Genomic DNA, 26,091 nt, shown 5'->3' with positions numbered 1-26,091 from the left:
GTCCACGCGAGCCCTACAGCTCCGTGGGTATGAGCGGGGTGTGGAAGCTTGCTGCTGGGGAAGCACGGAGTCACGTTGTTGGCTGTAATTATTCCGCAGTAAGCAGGAGAGAGCGGCTGGGAATCTGCGGGGAATACTCCTCCGCATTGGCCTAGATACGGAATAGGTGGTCAGAAAGAGTCTTTTTTTCCATCTCTAATTTCCATAGTCCTAGAAGGTCCCAAAGAAAGAATGGAAATTTTCCGGCCTGGTTTAATGAGTTTGGCTGTAATATATATATATTTTTTTTCTTCTTATTGAGAGCTGTAAAATGAACATAGAGAAGTTGTTTCCTTCTCTCAGGGGACAGCGTAAAGGGGACAGGGTCATCGCTGTCTCGCGTACCGCATGGCGTAGCGTTTTGTGGCTCTGTTCTGCCGTGTTTTGGGATGTATCCGTAGGCACGGAGCTCCCAAGCAGAGGATTTGGCGACATGTTGCTGGGGAAGAGCTACAAGTTGTCCACAAAGCCTACAGGTCCCAGGGGAGGTTCAGATGCAGCCTCCCCCTCCTTGAGGAACCCACGCCAGAGAGTCTCACGCGTGCTGATACCCCCAGCACAGGATGGGACACGTGGTTCTGGGCTCCCCAGTTCAAGCAAGATGAGGAGCTACTGGAGAGAGTCCAGCAGAGGGCTACAAAGATGAGGAGGGGACTGGAGCATCTCTCCTCTGAGGAGAGGCTGAGGGAGCTGGGCTTGTTCAGCCTGGAGAAGAGAAGGCTGAGAGGGGACCTTAGAAATGCTTATAAATATCTGCAGGGTGGGGGTCAGGAGGACGGGGCCAAGCTCTTTTCAGTGGTGCCCAGCGACAGGACAAGGGGCAATGGGCACAAACTGAAGCAGAGGAAGCTCCAGCTGAACCTGAGGAAGAACTTCTTCCCTCTGAGGGTGACGGAGCCCTGGCCCAGGCTGCCCAGGGAGGCTGTGGAGTCTCCTTCTCTGGAGATATTCCAGCCTCGCCTGGACACGGTGCTGTGCAGCCTGGTCTGGGTGACCCTGCTTCAGCAGGAGGGTTGGACTAGATGACCCACAGAGGTCCCTTCCAACCCCGACCATTCTGTGATTCTGTGATCCACCTTCCCCGTGGCTGGGGACCTGCAGGAGCCTGTAGGCACGAAGAGAAGCTCGTCGAGATCTGCATGGCTCTTGCCGTCTTAATAAGAAAAAAGAAAAATTGTTGAGAGGGATGGTAGAAGAGCAAACGCAGATAATACCCTTATCTCTTTCTCCAACCTGGGAAAAACAGAAGGTAGCAGTGGAGTGGGGGATGGACATGAGCTGGAGACCTCTTGTCTCTGCTGTGACCTGCCGTGCTGCGCCAGGCCCCTTTCCTCAGAGTCTGACCTTGGTGTGCCACCTCCCGGGAGTTGGTACTCGCAGTAGCACGAAGCCCTCTCGTCTGCAGTGGGCGTGAGCGGTGTCAGACGCGCTGCCCGAGCTCGCAGGGACTGAAAACGTGCCGCACCGAGGCTGCAGTCCCTGTTTCCTGGAGTCTGGATCTCTGTGCTGATTAATTAAAGACCTGTATAGGTTTGTTCATAATTATGCAGTGCTCGTTCTCGCTCTCTCTCTCCCCACTTCCCCCTCCCACACTGGGTAAGGTGGGCAGTGATGGTTCCCGCTGGAGTCGGGATCAGGCAGAAGAGGCAGAGCCCCCAGGGATGTACGAGCATCCGCAGGGACTGGGACTTGTACGACTACATAGACCATTCTTTTAAATACTTATTCTTCCTCCTTTTTTTTTTTTTTTTTTGACACGAAGGGGAAGCTGTCTGCTTCACTCAACCTCTTTCCCAAACAAATGAATATATAAAACAAAGTCATAAATTAATCTAGCATCTCTCTTCAAAGCTTGGAAGAAAGAAATAAGGAGAAAATGCTGTTAGTTCTATTTTTAAAGACTTGCAAACTGCTTGGATGCCGTGGTGATGGAACCGGTGTAAGCACCTAGGTATATACATATCACCTCCATGTCTGGAGTAACGTAAATGGACCAGGACAGCACACAAGTGGAAAGTATTTGTGTTTATCTAGTTTCCCTTCAGCTTTCTGTTATCAAACATGGTGATTTCCAAGCTGTCAGCATGGATGTTAAAATCTCCTGGCGTTTCTGGCAATGAGAAAGTCCTCAGGAAAACAAAGCCTGCAGATAGAGCAGCTCCACGCGTGTATTTCCACGTGTGGCGACTGCCGAGCGCTCGCCCAGCAGCCCCAGTGAGTGGGGGGCACTGGGGAGCGATGCAGGGGGAACCCCCCGCCTGCAAACCCTGCAGCCGAGGGTTCTGTGGCACCCGTGCCAGCTGCGACGAGGTCCTGCCCCGTGCCCAGGTGTGTGAGAATGAGAGCATCTTAGGAGTAGGTGCTGTATGAGCAGAGAGTGGCTGCTGAGCCGCTGCGGAAGATCACAGAGGAGCCCGGGAAGCAGCTCGCTGAGCGATGCCGGGGGAGTTCTGGGCGCTCGCTGGTGGTCCCGAGCGCGGGGAGGTGGGCAGCATCCCGGGCAGGGGGTGCGAGGCTGCACCGTGGGGACTGGCTGCGGGGGGTCCCGGGGCGCAGGGCAGAGCTGCTGCCTCCCCCCGACTGACAGCTGTCACTCCCGCGCTGGTAACAAGAACGTTCCTGCCATTTAATGAACTGTCAGCTCCCAGCAACGCAGAGCTAACGAAGGGTACTCCCAGCACACTGCTCTTTGGGGGGGTGGGGGGGTGGAAGGGGGGTTAGGGAAGAAAAGAGGCTGGAGTCACTCAGCTGTGACCATATAATGACTCTGTGTACAAATTAGATGGATTCACATAGTGCTTATCTAAATTGGGTTGCCGTTTTACAATGCTAATTTTCCTGTTGGCTGCTTGCGATACCAGAACGCTGCGCTTCAAAAATTCCCGTGCTTCTCGGCTCCGCAAAAGCGGCGTGAGGCGGGGCCTCGGTAAACTGCAGGGTTAGCACAACCTGCTGAGCGTGATCCTGTGCAGCTGCTTGTAAGGGGGATAACTGTGACTGCGGTAATTAGTAGCGAGCCTACAGATCTTGATGAAGTATGCACAAGGGGCTTGTTCCTTTGCGCTGTGCTTTTACCCTCCAGAGGAATAAATAACTGGAGGGAAGGGAATTGGGGGAAAAAAGTAATGAAGAAGAAGGAAATAAAAACCCTGTGCTCGTTTCAGAAGCTGACACCTAGGAGCCTGACAGACACTTGCAAGAGCTAAGCGTAAAGAGGTGGCGCTTAAAAAGCTGCCGGCATCCTGATAAAAACGCTGTTGTGCCATGGAGTCAGGGCAGGAGGTGCAACAAGGGAACAGAAGTCACGTGCTGAGCGTTTGGAAACAAACATCTGGATTTTTATTTGTCACTCATGTTTTATTATGGCTTATCCCGCAGAAATAAGACAGTCCCAGTTTGCTGCTTGCCTGGGAGCGCTCGTGTTGTGAATGCTGGCATGCAGCGTTCATGTAGATACTTTTCTCATTCAAAATTCTCACAATATTTTCAAGTAGAGAGTGAAGACCCCTTTCCCCTCGCCATCCTCTCCCCTCTCCTCTTCCCCTCCTTTTCCCCCTCTACTCTCCTCTCCCCCCCCCTCAGTTGGTGGAGATGGGGCTGGAAGGGCCAAGCCGTTCTTGCAGGGAGCTCGACCACTGCGATGGCTTTCGGCTTCTGTAAGCACGGGTCATGGAGCTTGGCTGATTTCTGTCAGCGAGGGCAATGTGCTGAGCACTGCCCTGCCCGTCAGGGACTAATGAGGAAAATCACATCCCATCACCGCCATCCAAACGAGCTCTGCTTCCTGCAGACCTTCCAGCACTGCGGAATGTGTTCTGGCGAGGGCTGAAGACGACCCGTTATATTCGGTTGTTCAGAATGATCTGGCACCCGACAGTCTGCATAAACTTCCCTTTAGAAAGATCTATTCAATGAGAAGTAAAAAAAAAAAAATAAAATAGCGATTTGTGGGATAAACTGCACATGCATAAACATGAGGTGATCTCCAAAGCCATGATGCTCATTTTAATATGGCAAATGCAGATGCACGGTTATTTGCAGAGCGCCATTCATCGCAGCGTTAATTCTGTGCCTCAGATCGTCGAGCGGTGTAACGCGGTGGAGCTCCATTGAAGCCACTGGCAATTTGCGCCAGCTGAGGAAGTGATGCTCTAAGTACCATTTCTATTTCATAAAAGGGAAAATATGTGGTGTCATATGATTCCTTCTTGCCTGCAGCTTTTCCTCTGCTCTGCCTCCGTGGTTCGCTCGCTCCACGTAGCTCCTGAAAGCAGACAGGTTTCTCTGCTGCGTTGGCTCGGGGCGTTAGCACCTTGCAGGATCAGACCCTAAAGAATGATGAGCACAAGGACTTCCAGCATTCGCAGCCTGTTACGTAGAGCAGGGATGGTGAAATATGTAGTGTTTTCCAGAAATGGGTTCTGTACCTTTTATCTTTTCAGGGTCAGACCGATCTCTTTGATCTTCATGAAGCTCACTTGCCCTGTGCATGGATCAGCTAAAAAATCTTATGCAAAACTTCAAGACAGAACAGCCAGCAAAATCCCCACAACTGTGAGAGAGTCAAACATGGAAAGAAAGGTTACGAAAGTACAAGACTGCCCAGGGAGCCTGTTGGTTTGATCTCTGGCAGCTTAAAGCCACCTTGCCAGCGCAACGATGAACCGGCCAAGAAGCCCATCCAGTGCCAGGGAGCGTCCAACTTGGCAGTTGGTTGAAGAAAAAGACGTTCCACATTTCGGCCTTTGGGTCCTCCACGTACCGTCAGATTTCCAGAGTACCTGTTCCTGTGCTGCTAAGGGAATTGCGAAAAGAAAACCGTCAAGTTGGTTTTCAAACTATTTTAGTATCTGGGTAAAAGTGGCTTTATTTGCACTTGTTTTCCTTCTCCTTTAATTTCGAAGTATGAAGCCCAGCTATATGCGACTGTGACAGCGTGAATCAGGTCAAGTCTGCTGGAACAATTCTGCTGTCGGGAGAGAAAACAAACCTGGCCCTGATTTACTTTGGGCAGGCACTTGGCACAGACATTTCCTCTGATTAACAATTGCATGTAATATTGAATACTGACAGCAACTTACACCAAATTTGCACACACGAAACTTCAAAAGGACACTTGGTAGAGAATTATGATCCTTTTTTAGTGACTGAAAATCATGTTAATGGTGGACTAACATTGGCCAGTTCCGCAAAAGTAAGAGGAAGGCAGATGGGGACCAGGAGAGGTTGTTTTATTGTTGAAAATGGCTGTTGGTTGGTTTTACTTAGGCTTGGTTTCATCATAGATGTGGATGAGCTTTGTCTTGAAGGATGAGAACTTTTCTGTACCGTTTTGTTGGTATATGCACTGATAAATGTTTGTCATCTGTGTGATTTTATAGGAATGCCTAAAATTGCTTGGGGGAGAAATGTTTCTGTTCTGGCAAATTGCTGTCCCAAATTGTATGTATTGCCTTCGCTTGAAGAGAAGTTTGAAGTAAAGGCAAGTTTGTGTTTGGTTCAAGGGAAGTCCTACTTAACAAGGCTATTAAAGAGGATGAAGGTCGATAAAAATACTTGCATGGAGAACATAGGAGATTTCTGCAGTTTGCCGTAATCCTTAAAGCGACGCAGTTGACCAGCTCTGCTTTGGCTTGAGGGATTAGTTCCTGCCCGTGACGTGTTGCCGTTAGAGATGAGAAGAGAGTTACGTCCGTTCCCTCCGCCGGGGCTCGGCCGGCCGCACCGGTGCTGGCGGGCGGCTGTCGGGGCGAGGGAGCCCTGTGTTGGGCGGCACCGCGTACGAGAAGATTTCAAAATGATTTTCACTTGGAGGTGAAACAAGAGCTAGAAATAGATAATTTCCTGTGACAAGAAGTCAAAAATAAAGAAATAGATAGAAAACGAGATAAAGAAGTAAGAGGTCAGTGAAGTAAATAAGAGGTCACTGAAGAAGAATAAAATTCTGTCGGGTTACAGCAGTGGAATTGCAGCACGGCTGCTGCAAAGAGCTGCGCTGATGCGAGAGGCTTCTCCCCCAGCCCGGCTGGACCTGGGGGAAGTTTTGGTGTCTCTGTGGGCTGGGGAGGGAAGTTTTGGTGTCTCTGTGGATGGGGGCTGTGGTGGGATGGGCACCTTGCGCCCTTGCTGCCGGGGCTGGCAGTCGCCGGGCTCTGCCGCTGGCAGCTTCCCACACCAGGGAGTGGGATGAAACCAGTCCTCCCCTCTCTCTGTTCTTGGCAATGTGGTTTATCTGTTGAAAAAAAGGCTCTGTGGTCTTCCGACTGTTCCTTGTTGCACCGGGTTCGCTGTAGGCTCCTTTCCCTCCCTTTGCTCGGGGCTTGCTGCGGTGTGAGGGCAGGGGTCGGTGGCCCCTCTGGTGTGGTTTTCATCAGGGTGCCTGAAGCTGTTAGAGACCTTTGAAAAAAAATAATATATTTCTATATCTGGTTGTTTCTGCATGTGTCTAATAACATGGCCCTTAGAAAGCAATTTGGATTAATTAGAATGTCCGGGCACTTTTGCGATAAAGACATGCTGAGTAATTATCCGGTGTCCAGAATAATCTATCGAGCTTGTGAAGTTTAAGTCTGGAAATTATTATCCCCTAAGTATTTGTCTTTCTGGCCGTATTTCTGTTATTAAATTTGTTTTTCCCACAAGTTAGATAAGAAGAAATGTAATTATTTAGCTGGCAAGCTTAATGTTGAGGTGAAGAAAACCAGTGGAGGTAAAAGTGCAATTGACTTGTGTTTTTTCTGTAATAATACATAAATATTTATATATATGTAGAATTACATGGTGATGATGCACTTTCTAAAAGGCTGGAGATGAAATACAAGGAAATAAAAGGTATAGATATTCATTGAAACTTCACTATGCCCTATAATTCTTGTATATGTAGTCAAAGAAATGTCAAATGCAGATTTCTCCCATAATTATCATCCATTCTCACTTACATCTCTTCGTGCCGCATTTCCTCGCTCTCCTTTATGCTGAAAGTCCGTGTCCTGAAGGACCTTGTCTGGTTTCTTATGCTCAGAGAACACAACAGGCCTTTTTACTCACGATGATGTTTATTTTGGCTTAAAGAAAACGTGAAATGAAAGGCAGTCTAAATGTAATCACATCATTGGAGATGAGAAGTTTAAGGAAAAACAACCCAGAGAGCAGTCCTGTGAGCATCTCCAAGGATGCCAAGGGTAAAGCTCTCAGGGACAGGGAGGAGGAAAGCTAGGTGGGGATATGATCGCAGGTGCTGAGAGAGAACCGATTCCCAAGGACAGGATTGTGGTCCTCCTGAGCAGGTCTGATCTCCTGCCTGATACAGCCTGCGTCAGCTGGTGCTGGGGAGCTGTAGTTCACCAGGAGAATATCCTTCAGGACGACATCCAGCCTAGCTGCAGTGATTTCAGGTGACGGGAAGCTTAGTGCCAAAGGCTGGAGTTTGTGGGTGGCTGGGGTTTTCCTGTCTTCGCTTTTCGGGTTACGGAGCAGCGGGGACGCAGCTGGGGATGAAGGCAGGGACTGCAGAGCTGCCCAAGGCTGGCCAGGAGCGTGGCGTGGGCTGCTGGGGACCGGGACCTTCTCCCTGCTTCCCCCCCGCCTGCCTCTTCCAGCCCCTCCAGCTGTTTCATCTGAAAAACCCCAAAGCTGCGAAAGCTGAAAACTGAAAACAAGAGCAGGCTTGCTGGAAACCAGCATCTTTCACCTGACTGCATTTCAGAGCTCTGAAATAAATGTGGCATTTCAGTGAGAGGTGGGGGGACCGGCATCGTCCTTGCGTCGTTCTCATGCAGTTCGTAGTTCAGGGTTAGTCCTGGCGGGAGTTTGTGTAGCTCGTCTGTTTACTGCAAACCTTTTTACATTGAATTTCTTGATGTACCGGTTAACAGCAAGATTTTCCCTCTGGTCGAGTTGTCTTTGCTGCAGCAGGTCAGAACTTTTAAGCAGAGAGCTCAATAACTTTTAATAGAGAGATACAAATAAATTATCAAGGATTCTGTTACAGAGGCAAGCTCTAGTACCCTGGACTACTGCTTTAGCACTAATGAACACGTCTGAAGAGAAGGCTCGTGAGTGCTGTTCTTCAATGGAGGCTTCGCTCCAGATACCTGAAACCCATTTGTATCATATCTTTACTAAAATGTTATACAGGATTTTCCTGTCAACCACACTGTTTGTAAGGCATAGGAGAGAAAAATACATAGTTGTGTTCTTCCTCATGCACAGCATCTTTCACTTAGTGTAGGAATCACAGAATGGTTGGGGTCGGAAGGGACCTCCGTGGGTCACCCACCCCAGCCCCCTGCCCAAGCAGGGTCACCCAGAGCAGGCTGCACAGCACCGCGGCCAGGCGGGGCTGGAATATCTCCAGAGAAGGAGACTCCACAGCCTCCCTGGGCAGCCTGGGCCAGGGCTCCGGCACCCTCAGAGGGAAGAAGTTCTTCCTCGTGCTCAGCTGGAGCTTCCTCTGCTTCAGTTTGTGCCCGTTGCCCCTTGTCCTGTCGCTGGGCACCACTGGAAAGAGTCTGGCCCCGTCCTCCTGACCCCCACCCTGCAGATATTTAGAGGCATTTATTAGGAACCGTTCTTTGCTGTATGTGCTGGCTGCCACTGAAACTCAGGGCATCTGGGATGCTCTGTGATGCTCTGCTCTATTTCACAGTGTAAAAGCAGGCAATTTGTGTTGGGGAGGAAAAAAAAAAGAGAAGAACGAACAAGTTAGATTTTATCCTGGAGTTCATTTAGGCCATAACTTGTCTCTAGCAGTTGTAGGCGTCGATTTAGGACAGGAAGGAAAGCTAACACTGTACATGCAGACATGGGGTAAGCTGCTCTATGTATTCTGCTACCGCTGAGCGTTGGACATCTGTGCAGTATTCAGGAGGTTGATGGGTAGCTGTGGCGTGTGTCGTGACTCCTCTTACCCCAGCGCGGTGCCGTTCATGGGTACCAGCACTCCTGTGGTCCCCGGCAGGGTGCCGGCGCGTCGCGGGCTCGCTAGGTGACCCCGTGGCTTCAGGGGAGTTGGTGCTGCTTGCCGTCACCCGAGGGCTCGCGGGAGCAGTGCTGCTCCCAGAAGTCCAGGCTGGTGTTTTGGCGTGGGGAGGTGGGTGGCTTTGTTCATCGATTAGGATTAGTCTGATAGCTCTGTGTTCACCATTTCCAGTTGTAGCTGCTCAACCGTGGTTTTACCCTGGGCTTCATCTGTAGCCAGAGCAGAGAAAGCCACGGCCAGGACAGAGGGAAAAAGTGACAAAACCTGTTGAAGCACGTAGGTGTGAATGACAAGAACTGAAGCGAGAGATTCAAACAGGAGCTCACACATTCTCTTTTTGCTGTTGCCTCAACCTTTTAACAACGTGCCAGTCCGAAACAAAATAATTTCAGCTTTAACAAAACTGTTCAGGCAACCGCAGTTTGTGAGCACATTAAAAACATAGTTTTCTGTATTATCTGACATATTTTTCAATGCAAAAATACTTCCAGTATTATGTGGAAGGAAATGATGAAAGAAGTGAGCTCCAGAAGCCCTATTTAAAACAGCATTTTACTGCCTGAAATGCAGCTGGTACCCTTGTGGGTTTTTTGTGGCAGCTCTAGGGGAGGGGAGCTGGGGGAGGTCTCACTCCGCGAGACTCTCCGTTAAATTGAAGACCACTTGGAGACATTTTTATGAGTATAGATTCTAAATTTTGCAGTATTTGATCAGGGAAAGTCATTCACAGGAACTCAGTTTTGCTCATCGTGATATTCGGCTGCTTGCCAGAAGTTTAACTTTATGATGAAATTGTAAATAAACACTTAATAGAGATGAAATTGTACTGACAGAGTTCAGATGTGTTATTCTGTAAAGACAAGAAGACCGTAGGCTTGATTCTCCTCGACTGTAAGGCACTTTGCTATATTGAAAATTTAGGAATAAATATTCAAATCACAGCCTTATTTTCCACAACATAAACACGGATGCGCGTCTAGAAATGCAATTATGAGATATGCTCAAATACTAACTCGACAGCTTTCATGGAGTCTAATAACTAAGCTTTGAAGGACGAGTGTTTCACGTCGTACCACGTTGCAGTTCGGTTCTACTGTGGTAGGTCTGTGTGTGCCTGTGTTTGTGTATTACTTGCAGAAAACTATGTTATACTGTTGAGCTTTTCTGTATTTCACCGTCTGCTGAAGAAGTCTTTACCGTTGTTCTCTTTATCGGGATACTTTTAAAATCAATGAGATTTATACTTGCAGATTAAAAACCTTTTAAAATATGCATAGACAATATAAGGTTCAATTATATGTTTGCGATGAATGGAGCTGTGCGTACACATAAATAAAACATAAAAGCTGCTTTGCTGTGTTTATCTTCTGTTCGGATTTATTTTCAAAATAATTAGAATTTGTGAGTCGGTATTTGGATGCGTGAGCTCCAATCACTGCAGGGATATTTATGCTTGTAGATGTAGTTGGTGTGCAGGCATCACTCCTCCAGCTGTCCACAGTGACTGACTTCTCAGTTTTTGGAAATGCCGACAGTGTATGGGAATGGTATACGCAGAAGGAGAAGAAGACAAACCTACCTTCTGCTGTCACGTCCCGTAACAGAGTGCAGGGCACACACGGACTCTGGTTCTGTGCCTGGCACTGCTCTGCATGGTGGAAATGGCCCCTGTGAGCACACCTGGCTTGAGGTAAACCCACGCACTGTAGGAAGTGGGCTCCAGTCCTCGAGGGATTGTTTTTTGGCGTCTGGAAGATCTCAAAGCGTGTGTTCAGCCCGGGGAAGAGGCAGCCACGTCACCTGTCTCCCTCCATGTCATTGCGCAAGACTTGGAAAGCCCTGATGTCAGCCTCTGCAAAACGTGAACCTACCTAAGGCAGCGGCCTTTCCCGTTCCCGAGTGCCCGACGGGTTAGGCAGCCGTTCAGCTTATTCTTAGCAAGGTGGTACAGAGACAGTTGCGTTTTTGCCACAAGTTATTTTGTTATCTGCAGCATTGAATGGATAGACCTTGGTTTCTTTGAAAGATCGTTGCCTGTTTTAGTTACTGGAGATATCACCTGTGCTTTCTTGGGCTGTGGGAGAAGTAAACAACCCCCAAAAGTAGATTCAGTCTTAGCACAAACTCAAAGAATGCAGAATATGCCTCTTTTAAACTTGTCCGTTCTCTCTCTTTCATACAATATCTTTGTAATTAGGTTTTAGACATTGTGGTGTGTCGTGGGATAAAAGTGTGACAGAATATCCATATATGTTATTTGTAGGCTGAATTTGAATCACAGCATGAGCCTGGAAAGACTCCTGATGCATAAGCAGCTTTGTTGTACCATACGATTACAAAAATGTGGCCATTAGAAAGGTTGTAGGGTCCCCGTACTCCCATCACCTTATATGAGTTCAGCTAAAAATTGGCTTGAAGTATTAGCTCATAATAGACAAGATCCTTTGATGCTTTGTTAAGATTTCAAATTACCTCTAGCAGAGTGCCATCTATTATTTTAATGCTGCTCTCAAGCTTTCACTCTATCAGGGCCAGAGTTAAAATATGAAGAGCTGTGCATTCTTGCATTGCAATGGATGGGCAACCACCACTGATATTTTAACTGATGTATCCTAGGAGTAACATTCTAGTTAATATTGTAAAATCAATGAATATGCACTAGTATGTATAAGTGTGCTGTGCTGGTCATATTTCATCCACAAGAGCTGCAAACCAGTCGAGCTTTATCGCCTTGCTGGTTTATGAGCAAGCCAGCTAAAATTCTCGAGTTAAATATTTCACTTAAAAGCGTTGAGTGCTGAAGTTTCATAGTAGTACATGTTCCTCTGTCTTTATGATCAATAATCTCTCTGGTGCAGTGGATAAATATTTCCGTTTGCAGATGGGAGCCGTCAGAGGTTCCCGATACCTGGATGTGTTTGATGGGTCAGCCATGGGAAATTTGGCTTCTGTCTGTCCGCACACGTCTCTGTGTCAGGGTGATGGACCCGTCCTGCGCGGGGGAAGGAGCTTGTGCCTCTGCCTGCCTGCGTCAGGGGACGTGCAGATGCATCTCGGCGATGTGCGAAGGGGTGGGAGAGTTTGGAGTCGGCCAGGTCTCGCCCACGTGCGTCGCTGCTGCAGGCGGCGTCACCGCGGCTCGTCGGCTGCTGGAGGGGCCAGCGGCTGCGAGGCAGCCTGCCCTCGAAAGAAAGAAGGGTCTGTATATATCTAGGGCTTGAAATAAGAATAATAATTTAAAAGTATGAATTAAATATTGAACTTAATATTATTGACTTGAAAGCTGGATAAACCAAGGTAAATTAGAATGTGGGTAACATAAAGAAAAGTTAATTTTACTCCTGAGAAGTGATCCCTTAGAAGTGATGGTCTTCATGATTGCATAAACACAACTTTATGCCCAAAGAGGAATTTCTACACACAAATCGGGCAAATGTGTACTCAAGACTCTTTTTACATTGCAGTGTAAATTCAAATACTGACTTCTGGTCATTTTTTTCTATTTTTTTCAAGGAATGTTTTGAAACAAAAGAAGTCCCAGGGTATGACAGTTTACTGGAAAAATTGACAATGCAGATGATAATGGTTGGTCTTGCAAACCCAAATAATCCCTGCAAACAAGAAGAGCCTATTTTTTACGTTGTTGGGGGTGTGCTGTAACACAGCAGCTGAGCGATGTGAAAGAACATGATGTCTTTTGACATAGAGGAACGTATTTTTGTCTCTTAAAGGAGTTGTCTTCGATATGTATGCAGCTTTTGTGTCCAAGCTACTGCATAGATTGAGATTTTTAAGCGATTCTCTAAAGGACACAAAGTGAAAGAACAGTGGAGTTCCACTTGGGCCTCACCAATTTCTAAGGCAGCGTGCGGTATTGACAGGGGTGTTGAGATCCCGTTCTGCCTCCCTCAAAGGTGTTCTATTTCTGTAGGAGCTGTACAGTGGGAACTGTGCTTTCTGGCACAGCTTGGTCCAAACGTTTGAATGAATTATTTTTAAGTATCAGCAACGCTTTGAATTGGTTCATAGACCCAGCTCAAAGGAGCTTGATTATAAAGAATGCTCTTTGCCCATGGAAAAGGTTATTAGACTGTTAACTGCGGAAAAGGCATTTACTGGAGCTGGAAGTCTCAGGACACTCAGCCGAGTGGGTTATAACTGTATGGCTGCTTCGTGCCTTTGTTTGCATCTCCGTCTGCAGCAGGTCTTGGCGCAGGTCTTCGGTGGCTGCGTGCTTCATTCAGAGGTCACGTAGGTGGCCTTGCCGTAGGGACAAAAAGCTGGAATTGCAGCCCGCGCTTTGTGCTGCCCACTTCACTCTTGTACCTCCTGGGTAGCAGAGAAGCATGACCGATAGGGCTTTTTGTTTCTCTGGAAGGAGCAGCAGTTTATTGATTGAAGTGGTTTTGCTGTCTGCTGGCGGTGTGGAAGAGCCAGGACTGGCTCTCTGGTCGGTGGGAGCAGGTTAAGGTGCCTGCGGGCACAAGGAGTGGGAGAACCTTGCTCTGAGAGGAAGGCAGTGCCACGGACGAGAGTTTTGTTCAAATTTCATTTATGGCTGTGTGGGAAGGGAAGTGAGCCTGTAGGTTCATTATAAATTGACTCAGGATGAGAATCTGTAGCTTGGAATGCGTTCAGCGCGACGCAGGCATCCGTCTTCGTGTGCCTGAGCACCCTAATGCGCAGATAGATAAATGAAGCATTAGTGATGGAAATATAAATGGACAATTCTTAATCCTCAGTGTGTGAACTCGTCGAGGCAGGTGTTATGTCCTTATTTATTAGGACAGTATTATTTTCAGCCTTATAAGGAGATAAGATGCTTATTTTCGGTGCTAAGACTATTTTCATTAAAATTGTGGATCCTGGTTTCAAGTCAGCTATCCCAGGATCTTTTAGCATTGGAAAGCTCAGACAGAGCTCCTGTTCTGCAGCTGGAAAAGCCGAAGGTGTCCCGCAAGCTCGTCGTTGTGGCAAGCAGACCTGGTTCTAGGCACAGGCCATCAAGATGAAATATAGGGATATTGTCTGTTTATGGACATCTCTCATTTTATTCTGTGTTTATAGTTTTTTTCTTCCTGCTTTCTGTCTGATTTGATAAAGTGCTCCCATGAGCCGTGTGGACAGTACTAATTGCTATAATTATTGTTGCCATAATTGCTGCAATTATTTTTTCTGGAGTAATTCATACGAGTACTTTCTTATTCTGGGAAAGGAAGCAGGAGAGACCTCGTAGATATGGAAAATAGTCCCAGCTTGCCAATATTATTTGGGATGTCTTTCCACTTTAGTGCTATGACAGTTGTGCTGGGGGTCAAGGTTGATTTATGTGCCTGGAAACGAACTCTTTCATATGCTCTTTTCAGATTTGAAATTAATTAAAGTAATAAATTCATCAATTAGAAAGCCGTGGCTGTTATATTTCGTATTTGAGGCAACCGTCGTAGCATTGGAGGCGTTTGCTTCAGGAGTGGATTGCATCCATTAGAATACTGGTAACCAAGGAGTGGTGAGATTTGAAAGGTCTCATTAAGCAGAGCCGCCGGTCACTGCGCTGCTCCGTGTCGCGGGGCCGTCGGAGCAGCGATGCGTCACGCTCAGCCGCCCTGCGAAGCTCTGTCACGGCGCTGTTCGGTGACATGAGCCCTGGCGTAGGACTGGCCTTCCCTCCTAATTTCCACCCCGTAGCCTGCGTGGAGCTTCTAACGTTTATCCGTTCTGCAGTGGAATGGAAGCCTGTGCTGCACAGCAAGACGGTTCAGTGAAAGGAAACGACGGATAACTTCTCCCTGTAGTTTCCCGTGTTCTGTCAGCCCATTACCCTTCCTGACACTGCTTTATTCTCCTGTCACTGACACTCTTGAATCACCTGATACTGAGAGGTCCACACAGCAGTGACCTCATCCAGTTTTCCAGTGACAATTTGTCAAGAATACCTAGAGTTCTCCATAAAGGTGGAATTTTGCGATCCCACTTGAAAACTCCCACAAAAAAAAAGAACTTTTGTGAGGCTTGGGAGCTCTGGTATAGGTCCTCAACTGCAGATGCTAAGCACTTTGAAAATCTCTCCTTTGAAATGTTTTGGAAAGTGGGTTTTACTCTAATTGACATCTTAGTAGTCCTCGTGGTCTAGAAGGTCAAGTTGAGAGAAGAGCCATTCACCGCTTAGCTGAAGCCATGATACTGGACAAGTGGTGTGAGGTGGAGCTCCCGCAGCATGGTGAGGTCTGGTGGCATGGGCCAGCGTGGGTATAGGCAAAATTCATGTACGTGACTCGTTTATTTGGTTTATTTTCTGAGTGTTTCTTTTGTTGCTCTTAAAGATGTTTCTGTTGTATTAAATGTACTTCTCCTCCGAGCTCAGCTTCTCGTTTGTATTTGATGATGTTTGTATTTGTGTCTCTGTACCTTATGAAATATCTATCCAATTCCCTCGTAGGTGACGGTGTTGATCTCTAATACCTCATTAGGAATTCACTGTGGGATAACAGAAGAGAGGTGGTGATGTGAGCAAACAGGACCTTGTTTGAACACCGGTAGCTTTAGGAGTTGGTAAACAGAGGGAGAGAAACCGAGGTGAACTGTAAATAGGTGAACGGTTTTGAAAATTTCCTGTTACGCAAATGCCCTTCCTTAGATCTGCTGCTTTTACTCACTGCTCAGAGGAATTTGCTCGTGGTGTAACTTCTACACGCAGCAACGGGTTTGCCATGTGTAAACACCTTACAGGCTACGGCGGAGCTGTACGGAAAGACTTTCTGCTGCTCTTAAAATTGATTTATGTGAAAACTTTTTTTTGTTAATTGTTTTGCCTCGTTTTCTCATTGTCAACATTTGGTTCTGGAGTATAAAAACCAGCTTAAAATGCACTACTACTAAAATTTCATCATAAAACAGAATAGGAGGGATTATCAGAGCACTTTAGACAGATTTGCTCTCATCATTACCTAAGACTGGTGGGAATATTGTTCCCATGTCTTTTAAGAGCCCTAGAGCAAGAATTGCAGTAATATTTGTTTTCATGTGCACCTTTCAGGACAGAAATAGGGCGCGTGCTACTCGGTGAACACCTCCAGGACATCTGCCCAAAGCAGCATGTGGTTTTTGGGAGAGCTGCTTAGGAGGGGGACAGAAGGCAGAGGAGTTGTTCGCTCTGGGTCCCCTCATGTCGCTTGGCCCCCGGCTGCTGGCGAGAGCCCCAGCCCGCGCAGCACCTGCGGACGGCAGCTCCCGGCGAAGCGGGGCGAGCCCGGTCCCCCCCTCCCGCCGGCAGGAAGATTCGTTCCCGTTATCCTGGCAAGCTTTGAGTCGAGATCCAGTCTGCATTTGTATTTGGGGGGTTGGACTAGATGACCCACAGAGGTCCCTTCCAACCCCTACTATTCTGTGATTCTGTGATCTTAGGTGATGTTCGCTCCCTGTTCGGAAGAAGGGGAAAATGCAGAAGGCGTAGAGGAGTTTAGCCCAGAGAAAACAGCTAGTTAGAAACTTCAAATAATATTAATTCAAGGCGATGAAAACAGTTGTATGCAGTTCAGAGGACGCTGGAGCTGTTTGTTACACAATCTGAGATGTAAATGGTGAACAAAGAGTGGTCGCACTAACTGATGATTAGATCCTGACATGATAAATTTCTACATGAATGAAATTGGAGACCTGAACAGGTTCGGGATTGTTAGTCACCCATCAGTTCACACCAAAGAGTTTTGCAGCCAAGTGAAAAGTCTTCAGGCATCTTATTTTTGTAAAGTGAAGTTATTGGCAGGATTTTGCAATTTGTGTAGACTGACATGGCGCAGCCAGAGAAGATGGGTTCAAGAGGCTTTCTCAAAGTAGGCTGGTTTTTTTATTTTCTATTGTCAGGAAATCATATCAATAAAACTTAATAGGAAGTTGAAAGTAAAAATGCAGCAAACTGTGAACTTAATATTACCCTGGTGGGAGCTCATTAATATCTCAACAGGTATACTCCTGCGTTATCTTAATTGCACATGGTCCTTAGGGAAATTGCCTTTTCTGAAGTTTTCTGACTCCTGTCACTTGGAGAGTTGGGTTCAGGTGCACCATTTTATTAATCTTTTAATAAGTTACTGAGGGGGAGGTAGCCGAACTCAATCACATTTTAAGTATCACAGTAGCAATAATTATTTTTATGGTTCCACTGATTGACGAGGTTCTTGGCCGTGCAAAGAGCATTTGCAGGCAGAGCCAGGCAGCGGCGATGAGGCTGCGGGCAGCAAGCCCATCGCTGCTGGCGGTGACCGCAGCTTCAGAGAGAGCCGCTTTGTCCACCGGCATGGGGACGCTTGGTGGTTCCAGCGGGGACGCTTGGCTGTTGGCAAGGAGCTCACCACTCTGTGGCTTTGCTTGACGGGAGGGATCTGTCTAACGGTGAGAGGGGGAGGAGGCGAGAATACAAAGCAAGTTTGAAAGGAAGAATTGGAACAGTTTGCGTTTCAGTTGCTTTTTACTCTGAAACACGCAGTTCCAAACCTGATGTTGGAAGATGTTGGGGGTTGAACAGGGTGGCTTAGGAGACCAGCAGAGACACGTGTTGGTCCTTCGTGTGGTTGCTGCTGTGCTCGTGGTGCAGCTGCTCGCAAACAGGCCCTGGTTTTCAAGCAAGACAACCAAATGTGAGCCAGAGAGAGCTTTTCATTAGCAGAAACGAATGAAATAAATGAAGAATAATGGTCAATGTTAAAAATAAATTAACATTAATTAATCACTGACTAGTGCAGTGTTCTCAGCATTAATCATTCACTCTTCTTGTAATCGGAGCAGCAGCCAGGCAAACGCTGCGTAGAGCTCCTGAGTGTGATGTTTGCCGTAGTCTTGTAAACACGAAGGCTGCCTGCAGCAACATCTGCCTCCCACATCAGCAGTGTGCTCGCTCCTCTGCCAGCCCCCGAGCATCCTTCGGAAACCCCAGCTACAGCCGTGTCCTGTTCTGGGGGTGACGGCTCGGGTGGGACACCCGTGCTGCTGTGCAGGACACGCAGGAGGACCACAGGCTCTGCTCTGCCGTGCTGCGGAGGGCCGGGGGGATTTGTATCCCCTCTGCTTTACGGATCACAGCTCTTCTGCCAAGATGTTAGAGGCATTTGGAAAGCAGACTGTAATTCCTTAGAGCTTTTTTGATGTTTCAAACATGTTTCAGAACACAAAATAGAGAAATGTGATGGAAGAGGAAGCTTGCTGCTTTAAACTGAAATTTTGATGTCAATGACAAGTAGCAGATTTTACCAAAATGAAAAAAAAAAATCAGTTAGGAAACAGAAAATATTTATCTGATTAATAAAAAAAAAACCCAGACCCTTAATTTAAAATACTCTGCGTGGCGATCCTGCCATGAAGTCATCATAATGCTTGCTGGGCTTGTTGTCATCCCAGTTGCTCGGGATGTGATGTCTCCAACTGGACCCTTGCAGGACCAAAAGGACGATGAATATGGCTTAAGCGACATGTTTAACAACTTGCAAAAATGGGGAGAGCTGTAGGGAAGGGGGAGTGCAAACCTTTTTACTTAGGTGCTATCTGTTTAGTGTGTAAGCTGGGTGAAGTGGGTCAACTTCCATGTTTTTGCGTGGTTAGAGCGTGGTGCAGGGTAGCTGGTGCTATCAGGTGGCTTTTGTTGGCAAGCCTGAACCGTATCAGCAGCTTTCGGAACAAAAAAGGACAACTGGCAGTGATGGGTGTATCTGCAAAGGTGTTTGGGGGCCACACTAGGTAGCAGCAGGACTACGATTAAGATCATCTGCTGCTCAGGTGTCCCTGGCATCGTACCGTAGCTTGTTCTGTGTCTCTCTCCTGCATCTTGTGGCTGCCCATGAACAGGAGACTTCCCGGTCCAGGGCTGATATTTTGGCCCTGCTCGTCAGTGCGTGGTGGCATTGGGGTCATGGTTGGACTTGATGATCTTAGAGGTCTTTTCCAACTTTAATGATTCTGTGATTCTACACATGATGTTTTTACGACCCGATCAGGTTGGAGACGAGTTGGTGATTAAACGTCCAGCTGTGTAACTGTGGTTTTATGTAGGTAGCTTTGCTATGGGTTTTCCTGCACCTTGGAACCTGAGGTCCAGGCTGTGAGCGTCCAGCCACTGCCCTCCTGGCCCTGGGCTGGAGGTTTGCTGGTGTGGTGGCAGCCGGGAGGCTCAGGCTATTCTCCCTTGCCCCTCCTCTACCCTCTGCACGGTGAGACCGTCTGCATCATCTTTGGGAGCAGAGAACGGTGAAGCTTGGCCACTTTGGTGTTGGGTCTTGATGAATTGGGTCAATCCATTCTTATTTTCGAGTGAACTTCAACGTTCACAGCAGCTGTGTGTGAGCTTACCTGGTGAGCAGCCATCAGCACGTAGCAGCAGCACACGTTGTCTTTGGGATGTTGGTCTGCTTAGTGTAGGCCCTGTGAAGAGGTCTCGGAGAGGAGCGGCTGCCTGGCCGTTCAGGTTTGACTGGAGTTAACGTGACGTTGTGTTTTTCAAACTGAAGTGTCTCTCAGTAAAAACAAAACAGTAATGCAGAGGACCATATGGTGTGAAGTATGGGAGAAAGGTTTCCAGCTGAGTCTGGGGGAGGTTTGTCCCCATCCAACAGGACGGGAACGTAAAAAACCGAAGAGACAAGAAATGCTGATTCGTTAGATCTTAGCTGATGTAAACAGAAGTCCAGCTCCCATGCACGGGAAGATGTGTGGGAAGGGAAAATGTCTTTTCTAGGTGTCTGCAACATCCTCTGACAGACTGGGCAAAGGTGAACTCTGATGGCCGCTGTCTATGTTGTCTCCATTTCAGTATTTTTCTCCCCGCATTTAGACCAATTCCTACGAAAATCCTACTCCTGATACGTAGAACTTTATATTGCTTTTAGATATCCTCTAAGAAGTGTTGGTAAAAAACCCCAGTATGTGCTTTTTATACTCCTGAGTGATTGAAGCAGCCAGAAGTGGTTAATATTTTATGGACATGGGAAAAAGAGCAATAAGCCCAAAGTCTCCTAAGTAATATAAGCAATGGAGTCAAGTCTGTAGAAGCTTTGCGTTTTGTAAAGGTGTGGAATATGCTCCTTTTAGTTTTCAGTTGCAGAAGCAGTTGTTGGCAAGTTAGAATGCAAACACTTGCCGCAGATAAAAATTCGTATTTCATCCTTTCTTTTATTTATAATTAAAAACTCAGCACTCGGCCATCTCAGTGCAGCTCTGTGTGGGGGGCTGTATGTTGTGTACTGAATGCTTGTCTAATTAATAACAGGTAAACAGCACCCGTAAAGTCAGCCTGGTTAACTGTTCCACTTGATATCCAATGAATAGATGAATTAAGCTGATAAGTAGCTGAGCAAGCTCCGTTAACTGCTTTGTACAAATGAGAAGAGAGTGATCCTAAAATGTCACCAGTCATTTATTGCAACAGCAATGTTTGGCAGAGACAAATTAGGAATTGCGATTAGTTTTGATGGCCAGGGTGCCCAGCATTTTCTGTGCAACTGCAGTCGTTGGTGGTAGCTGAAAGTCATATCCCTAAGGTAGATTAAAAATAAAGAGCCCTGATAAATTGGTGTCATCGATCTGTTTGTCTTTTGAGAGTGGCCCCCAAGCTTTGCTGGCCCTTAGGCAAATACTGAGCGAGTAAATCATGTACCCGTGGTCAGCTCCACGCTGTGTTCTTCCCGGCAGCCTCCGTTTTAACTTTTTTAATTTTCAGTGACTGGAGCGCTGGAAGGTCTTGCTGGCAACGTGCTGTCCACAAGCCGCAGCCCTAAAATAAATGTGGCAGGGCTTTGTAGATGACTGCTGCCTGGCATTAACAACCTCCAGCGTCCCAGCTTTCAGTCTGATTAGCCACCTCGCTGGCTGTAAAAGCGGCGACGTGCAGAGGAGTGGCACGGCGCATCCGAAGGCGAGAGCGTGCCGGGCGATGGGGGACTCAGCTCTCCGAGCACCCGCTGGAGGTCTCAGTGTTGGTTTGGGTTTAACCACCCATCGCGAGAGGCACGGCCCTGCGCCTGCCGCCAGCTCCTGCGCTGGGGGTCCTGCCGGCGCGGGGCGTTGAGCAGGGACCGTGAGCCCGGTGTCGCTCCGGGCTGCTGCCGGGCGAAGCTGAACAGGTCTTAGAGATGGGGTGCATCAAGAAGAGTGTGGCCAGCAGGACGAGGGAGGTTCTTCTTCCCCTCTACACTACCCTGGTGAGGCCCCATCTGGAGTACTGTGTCCAGTTCTGGGCTCCCCAGTTCAAGAAAGATGAAGAGCTACTGGAGACAGTCCAGCGGAGGGCTATGAGGATGATGAGGGGACTGGAACATCTCCCCTACGAGGAGAGGCTGAGGGAACTGGGCTTGTTCAGCCTGAAGAAGAGAAGGCTGCGAGGGGACCTAATAAATGCTTATAAATATCTGCAGGGTGGGTGTCAGGAGGATGGGGCCAAGCTCTTTTCAGTGGTGCCCAGCGACAGGACAAGGGGCAACGGGCACAAACTGAAGCAGAGGAAGCTCCAGCTGAACCCGAGGAAGAACTTCTTCCCTCTGAGGGTGCCGGAGCCCTGGCCCAGGCTGCCCAGGGAGGCTGTGGAGTCTCCTTCTCTGGAGATATTCCAGCCCCGCCTGGACGCGGTGCTGTGCAGCCTGCTCTGGGTGACCCTGCTTGGGCAGGAGGGTTGGACTAGATGACCCACAGTGGTCCCTTCCAACCCCTACCATTCTGTGATTCTGTGAAGCTGAACAGGTCTCAGAGATGTTGTGTGCTGTGGTTTGTTACGGTTTGTAAGAAAACAGTAGATATTACCCTTACAGGCAGGAACGTGTCTCAGCAAATGTTGGGGTATTCAGTAAATTTGGAGGGTCTGGAGAAAGTCACTTCCCTGCTGGGTCTCCAGCAGTGATTTTGCTTTACAGGTCTGCTTTTACCCTGCTGCAGCAGTTCGTGTACATGCAGATGTACGGCTGTAGGGCGTGTTCTGTGGAAACGCTGCGTTTGCTCTCATCTGCTGCTGGCCTCTGTGGCAACCGAAGGCACCGAGCCCTTTGCAGTGTTGAGCCTGGGGAGATATAACGTTTATTCTTCTGCGAAGGCAGGAGAGCTAATAAATACTTGTAGGAACTCTGTATAGAGACAGAAGATGAGAATGCAGAAGATGCTTGTACTGAGGCATGAAATACTGACCTTTCAGCAGTCTAGAAGTCTCAGATCATTATATATGATCATGTTTGTGTATATTGCAAATCTTTTTTTCCCCTCCCTGACATCTCAAGTGAGAATTATGGCAGGTTCCTTAATTTAAGGAACAGTCCCAGACAGTTACTCAAACAATTGCATAATGTGTTTGGGGATTAACATACTGTCAGCTTGAGAACTGCTTAGGGACCTTGGCTATCAAGGAGAAAATAGCCCTGAGCAATGTTCTGGTCTCTCTGTTGTAAAAAGCAACTGTCAGCCTCCTTCACACGCTGCCCTGGGAAGGAAAAGCAATGCCTGGTTTGTCATGGGCAGGCAGAGTTTTGGGACAGAGCTGGATCGTGACCAGGCTGTCTTTGTGCGACAGAGATGTCCGTGCTCGGCAATTTTCATGGCTGTGCTTGATCAGAAAGAATCAAAAAGAAACATCCTTTAGTTTAAATCTAGAGTCGTGGTTTAATACTTAAGAGCCTCTTCATCCTCCAGAAACAGATGAAGGGTCCTTCTGGCTTTCAGCCAGCGATGACAGGTATTGATTTAAGCTCTGTCGGATTCAAGATCCCAAATAACCTGGTGCGAGTAAAACCAGAACACCAATAAAGAGGACATGGTGAGAAAAATGCTTTGTGTGTGCTGTGTTTGATTAAGATTGCCTGAAAGAAAGATATTACGAATGTGCACGTATACAGTTGTTTTCAATTGATTAATGACTTTTTTGTGTAACTTGAGGTCAATGAAAAGATTGATTCTTTGGCTTGTACCTTGTAAAGGAACGTGGTGGAGAAATATAGATGGATAAAAGCAAGATGAACCAAGGCTCAGCTGAAGCTAACTGCTTTAGCTAACTGCTGCAAGAAGTGCAATGAGTATATGAATATGTATATTTATCAGAAATTATTTTTTTCTACAGATCCCACAAATCAGTTATGCCTCAACCGCACCAGAGTTGAGTGATGACAGGCGCTATGATTTCTTCTCACGTGTGGTTCCTCCAGATTCCTTCCAAGCACAAGCAATGGTGGACATTGTGAAAGCTTTGGGATGGAATTATGTGTCCACTTTGGCATCTGAAGGGAATTATGGAGAAAAAGGAGTCGAGTCCTTCATGCAAATTTCCAGAGAGGCAGGTAGGCAACGCCCGTCCTCCCTCCAGCCAACGCTATAGAAGTAATGAATGTTATTTTGTGCCAAATGTTATATTATTCTTCTAGAAAATATGTTTGATTCTAAAGTTGCTCCGGTTCTTTGCAATGCCTCTGTAATGGCTCCTAGATACTCTCATTCCTGAATTGCTGATGGAGTTTCGGGGAGTTTGAAACCTTAGTGATTTTCAATCATTTCTGGAGAAAATAGAAAACCCTGAGTCTTATCAAGTTCCTGCTGTTCCACTGGATGGCATTGTGTTGCGTTGACATGGGTAGGAGACATTTTAAAATGCTGAGCTTTTATCTCTCCACAGCTAGAAATTCTGTGAAGACTGCTTGTTAGCAGACATCGACTTGTGTCATACTATTGTTGTTCACCTTTCGGATCGCTGCCTGACTTGTATTGCTTTTCTTTAGCATTTCCCTTGACTGATTCAGCTGAGAAACTCATAATCTTCTACTTGAAGGCTCAAAGATTACTGGCCTGGGATACGGAGGCAACAAACGGAGCCGTGTGGTACGAGGCACATCAGACCTTTGGTGTGATGCGTCGCGTTTTTCTTGTCAGTGCTTTCATCTAGTGGTGTCCCAGGAAGGCCAAACTGTGCTGGACAATGTCATTGTCAGGGAGAGGTGTTCCAAGAGGACAGGGAGATGCTGTGTCTTGCGCTGGCTCAGGCTTGTGGTGTCGAGTGGAACCGTCGTAATGTTGTTGACAGAAGTCTCTGGTTTCACAGCTTGTTTTCCTGTTTGGGTACAAAACGTAGAGCAGACCTGCCTTGAAGGTGTGACTGCTGTGTCACTGTGCTCAGACTCTTATCCCGATAACTTATTCTTCAGGGTAAATAGTTCTAAATTTCCCCAGAGGTGCCAGAACGTAGGAGGACTTTAGACGGCACTTCGGGGAATAGAGGTAAAAATGCACGGCAAGCTGATTTTCAATCTGGAATCATAAAGGTTTGGAAATTGAAATATTTAAAGTTGATTCCCGTGCTGGTAAGGAAAAATAAGCAGAAGATGGGATTTGTTGTTGGTGATATATGCAAGGCCCATCTCCAGAAGCCGTCAATGATACATCCTGGTCGGGAACCCCTCTGTTGTTCTCCCAGAATCAACTGGCTGCGCGCAGGGTCAGCATCACGTCCGTGCGGCGCGGCCGCGGTGCCGCTGGCGGCTCGCTCGGCGGCGTTGGCCCCGCGGGGAGCCGGGGAGGGGGCTGCGCTCGGCAGAAGGGGCTTCAGGGATGGGGGTCTGGAACCGCTTCGTTATGTTGGTATCACAGGAGGAACCTATGCCTGCATAGATTTGTCTGTTCGTTTGAATGCATATTTATGGAGTATTAAAGAAAATGGGTTTGGATTTAATACTGCAGGAAGTGACAAATGCCAGTGTTCATTATAATTTAAAATTGACTTTATTTGCAAATGTCCGCTGTTGCAAAATCATACCAGAAATGTGTTCTCTATGTCAAGGACAAATTCTGGCTGAATAATACCGTATCATTTTCTAGACCTTCTGTAGAATTAAATTAATAAGAAGTGCTGTTCATGTTGTCAACATGTAATTCAATGTCCTTCATAAAAAATAAAGCATAAGACCAAAAGAATACCCTTCTTAAGGCAGCTTTGAGATAGGTCACGCCTACAAGATTGACACTAGCAGGGATGGTGCATAAACTTCCTTTCGTCTACGCAGCCTGTCTTGTCTGGGGACTGGAATAATCCGATCCCCAGGGCTGCCTCCGATGCAGTGCAGCCGCCTTCCCTGCTCAGGGCTGCGTGGAAGTTCTTTGTGCTACACAGGGAAAGCTTAGGTGAAGTCCTCAGGGGATTTAATACCTGTCAACAAGTTCTCTGGCTTTTTGAAAGCCCGGGAAGCGTAAGATGGTCCTGTTACAGAACCACAGAATGGTCAGGGTTGGCAGGGACCTCTGGGGGTCACCCAGCCCAACCCCCTGCCCAAGCAGGGTCACCCAGAGCAGGCTGCACAGCACCGCGGCCAGGCGGGGCTGGAATATCTCCAGAGAAGGAGACTCCACAGCCTCCCTGGGCAGCCTGGGCCAAAGCTGGAGACGCACCGGCATTAGGCAGTCGTTATTAGCTCTCAGACCATTGCCTTGTATCTCATAATCGGTGTGCTTTGGCAGAAAAGAAGATTTAGTCCATAGATACCAGCGTGTTTATTGTCTTTGGCCTCGAATCTGTAGCCAGCTAATTATCCCAAATTCAGTGTTCTATCCAAACTTGTTTCTGATTCAGGCAAGATCTGAGGACTTGTGAGGATGAGTAGAAAGTGCTATCCTTGCTTAGTTTTCAAATATGCTTTAGTATATAAAGACTTTGCTTGATCCTTTGAGTTAATAATTCTTCACGTAGTGACTTTTATTATGAGTACTTCAAGCGAGTTTGAATATGTCATTGTGGCAGGAGATGAAGATTTGAAACATGCTCTGCAGTCTCTGGGATTAATAAATTAGGAGAATGGTCTAATTATGGAAAATCTAAAGGACAATTTCAGATTATTAATGAAACTACTGAATACTTGAATTTCAAAGATTAATTCATCTTTGATTTTTTTTAAAGATTAATCTGTACCAGAAGGTTAATTGCTATTTGTAAGAAATATATATTGAAGTCGTTAGCAAAAGACCACTTGACTGCCTCCTAACTGATAAAGGAAAGATCTAGTATGCATTCATTCATCTTTTCCTCTCCGAAAATCGCCCGTTTTCACAGATGAGTACACTGGCTGCTTTGC

General features: G+C 47.2%; 1 protein-coding gene across 3 annotated transcripts in view; it reads left to right on the top strand.

The window, feature by feature from the left end:
* GRM7 (glutamate metabotropic receptor 7) overlaps positions 1–26,091 on the top strand; it is a 310,746-nt gene that overhangs the window by 83,496 nt on the left and 201,159 nt on the right. For all 3 annotated transcript variants that reach the window (XM_075432729.1, XM_075432727.1, XM_075432728.1), the window contains exon 2: positions 23,100–23,316. In XM_075432729.1, the coding sequence (XP_075288844.1) occupies positions 23,100–23,316 (217 nt within the window). The remainder of the gene's footprint in view (positions 1–23,099; positions 23,317–26,091) is intronic.

This window comes from Opisthocomus hoazin, chromosome 11 (assembly GCF_030867145.1).
Source record: "Opisthocomus hoazin isolate bOpiHoa1 chromosome 11, bOpiHoa1.hap1, whole genome shotgun sequence".
NCBI classification, from domain to species: Eukaryota; Metazoa; Chordata; class Aves; order Opisthocomiformes; family Opisthocomidae; genus Opisthocomus; species Opisthocomus hoazin.
Note: the sequence above shows the minus strand (reverse complement) of the source record. Positions and strands in the feature narration are given on the sequence as shown.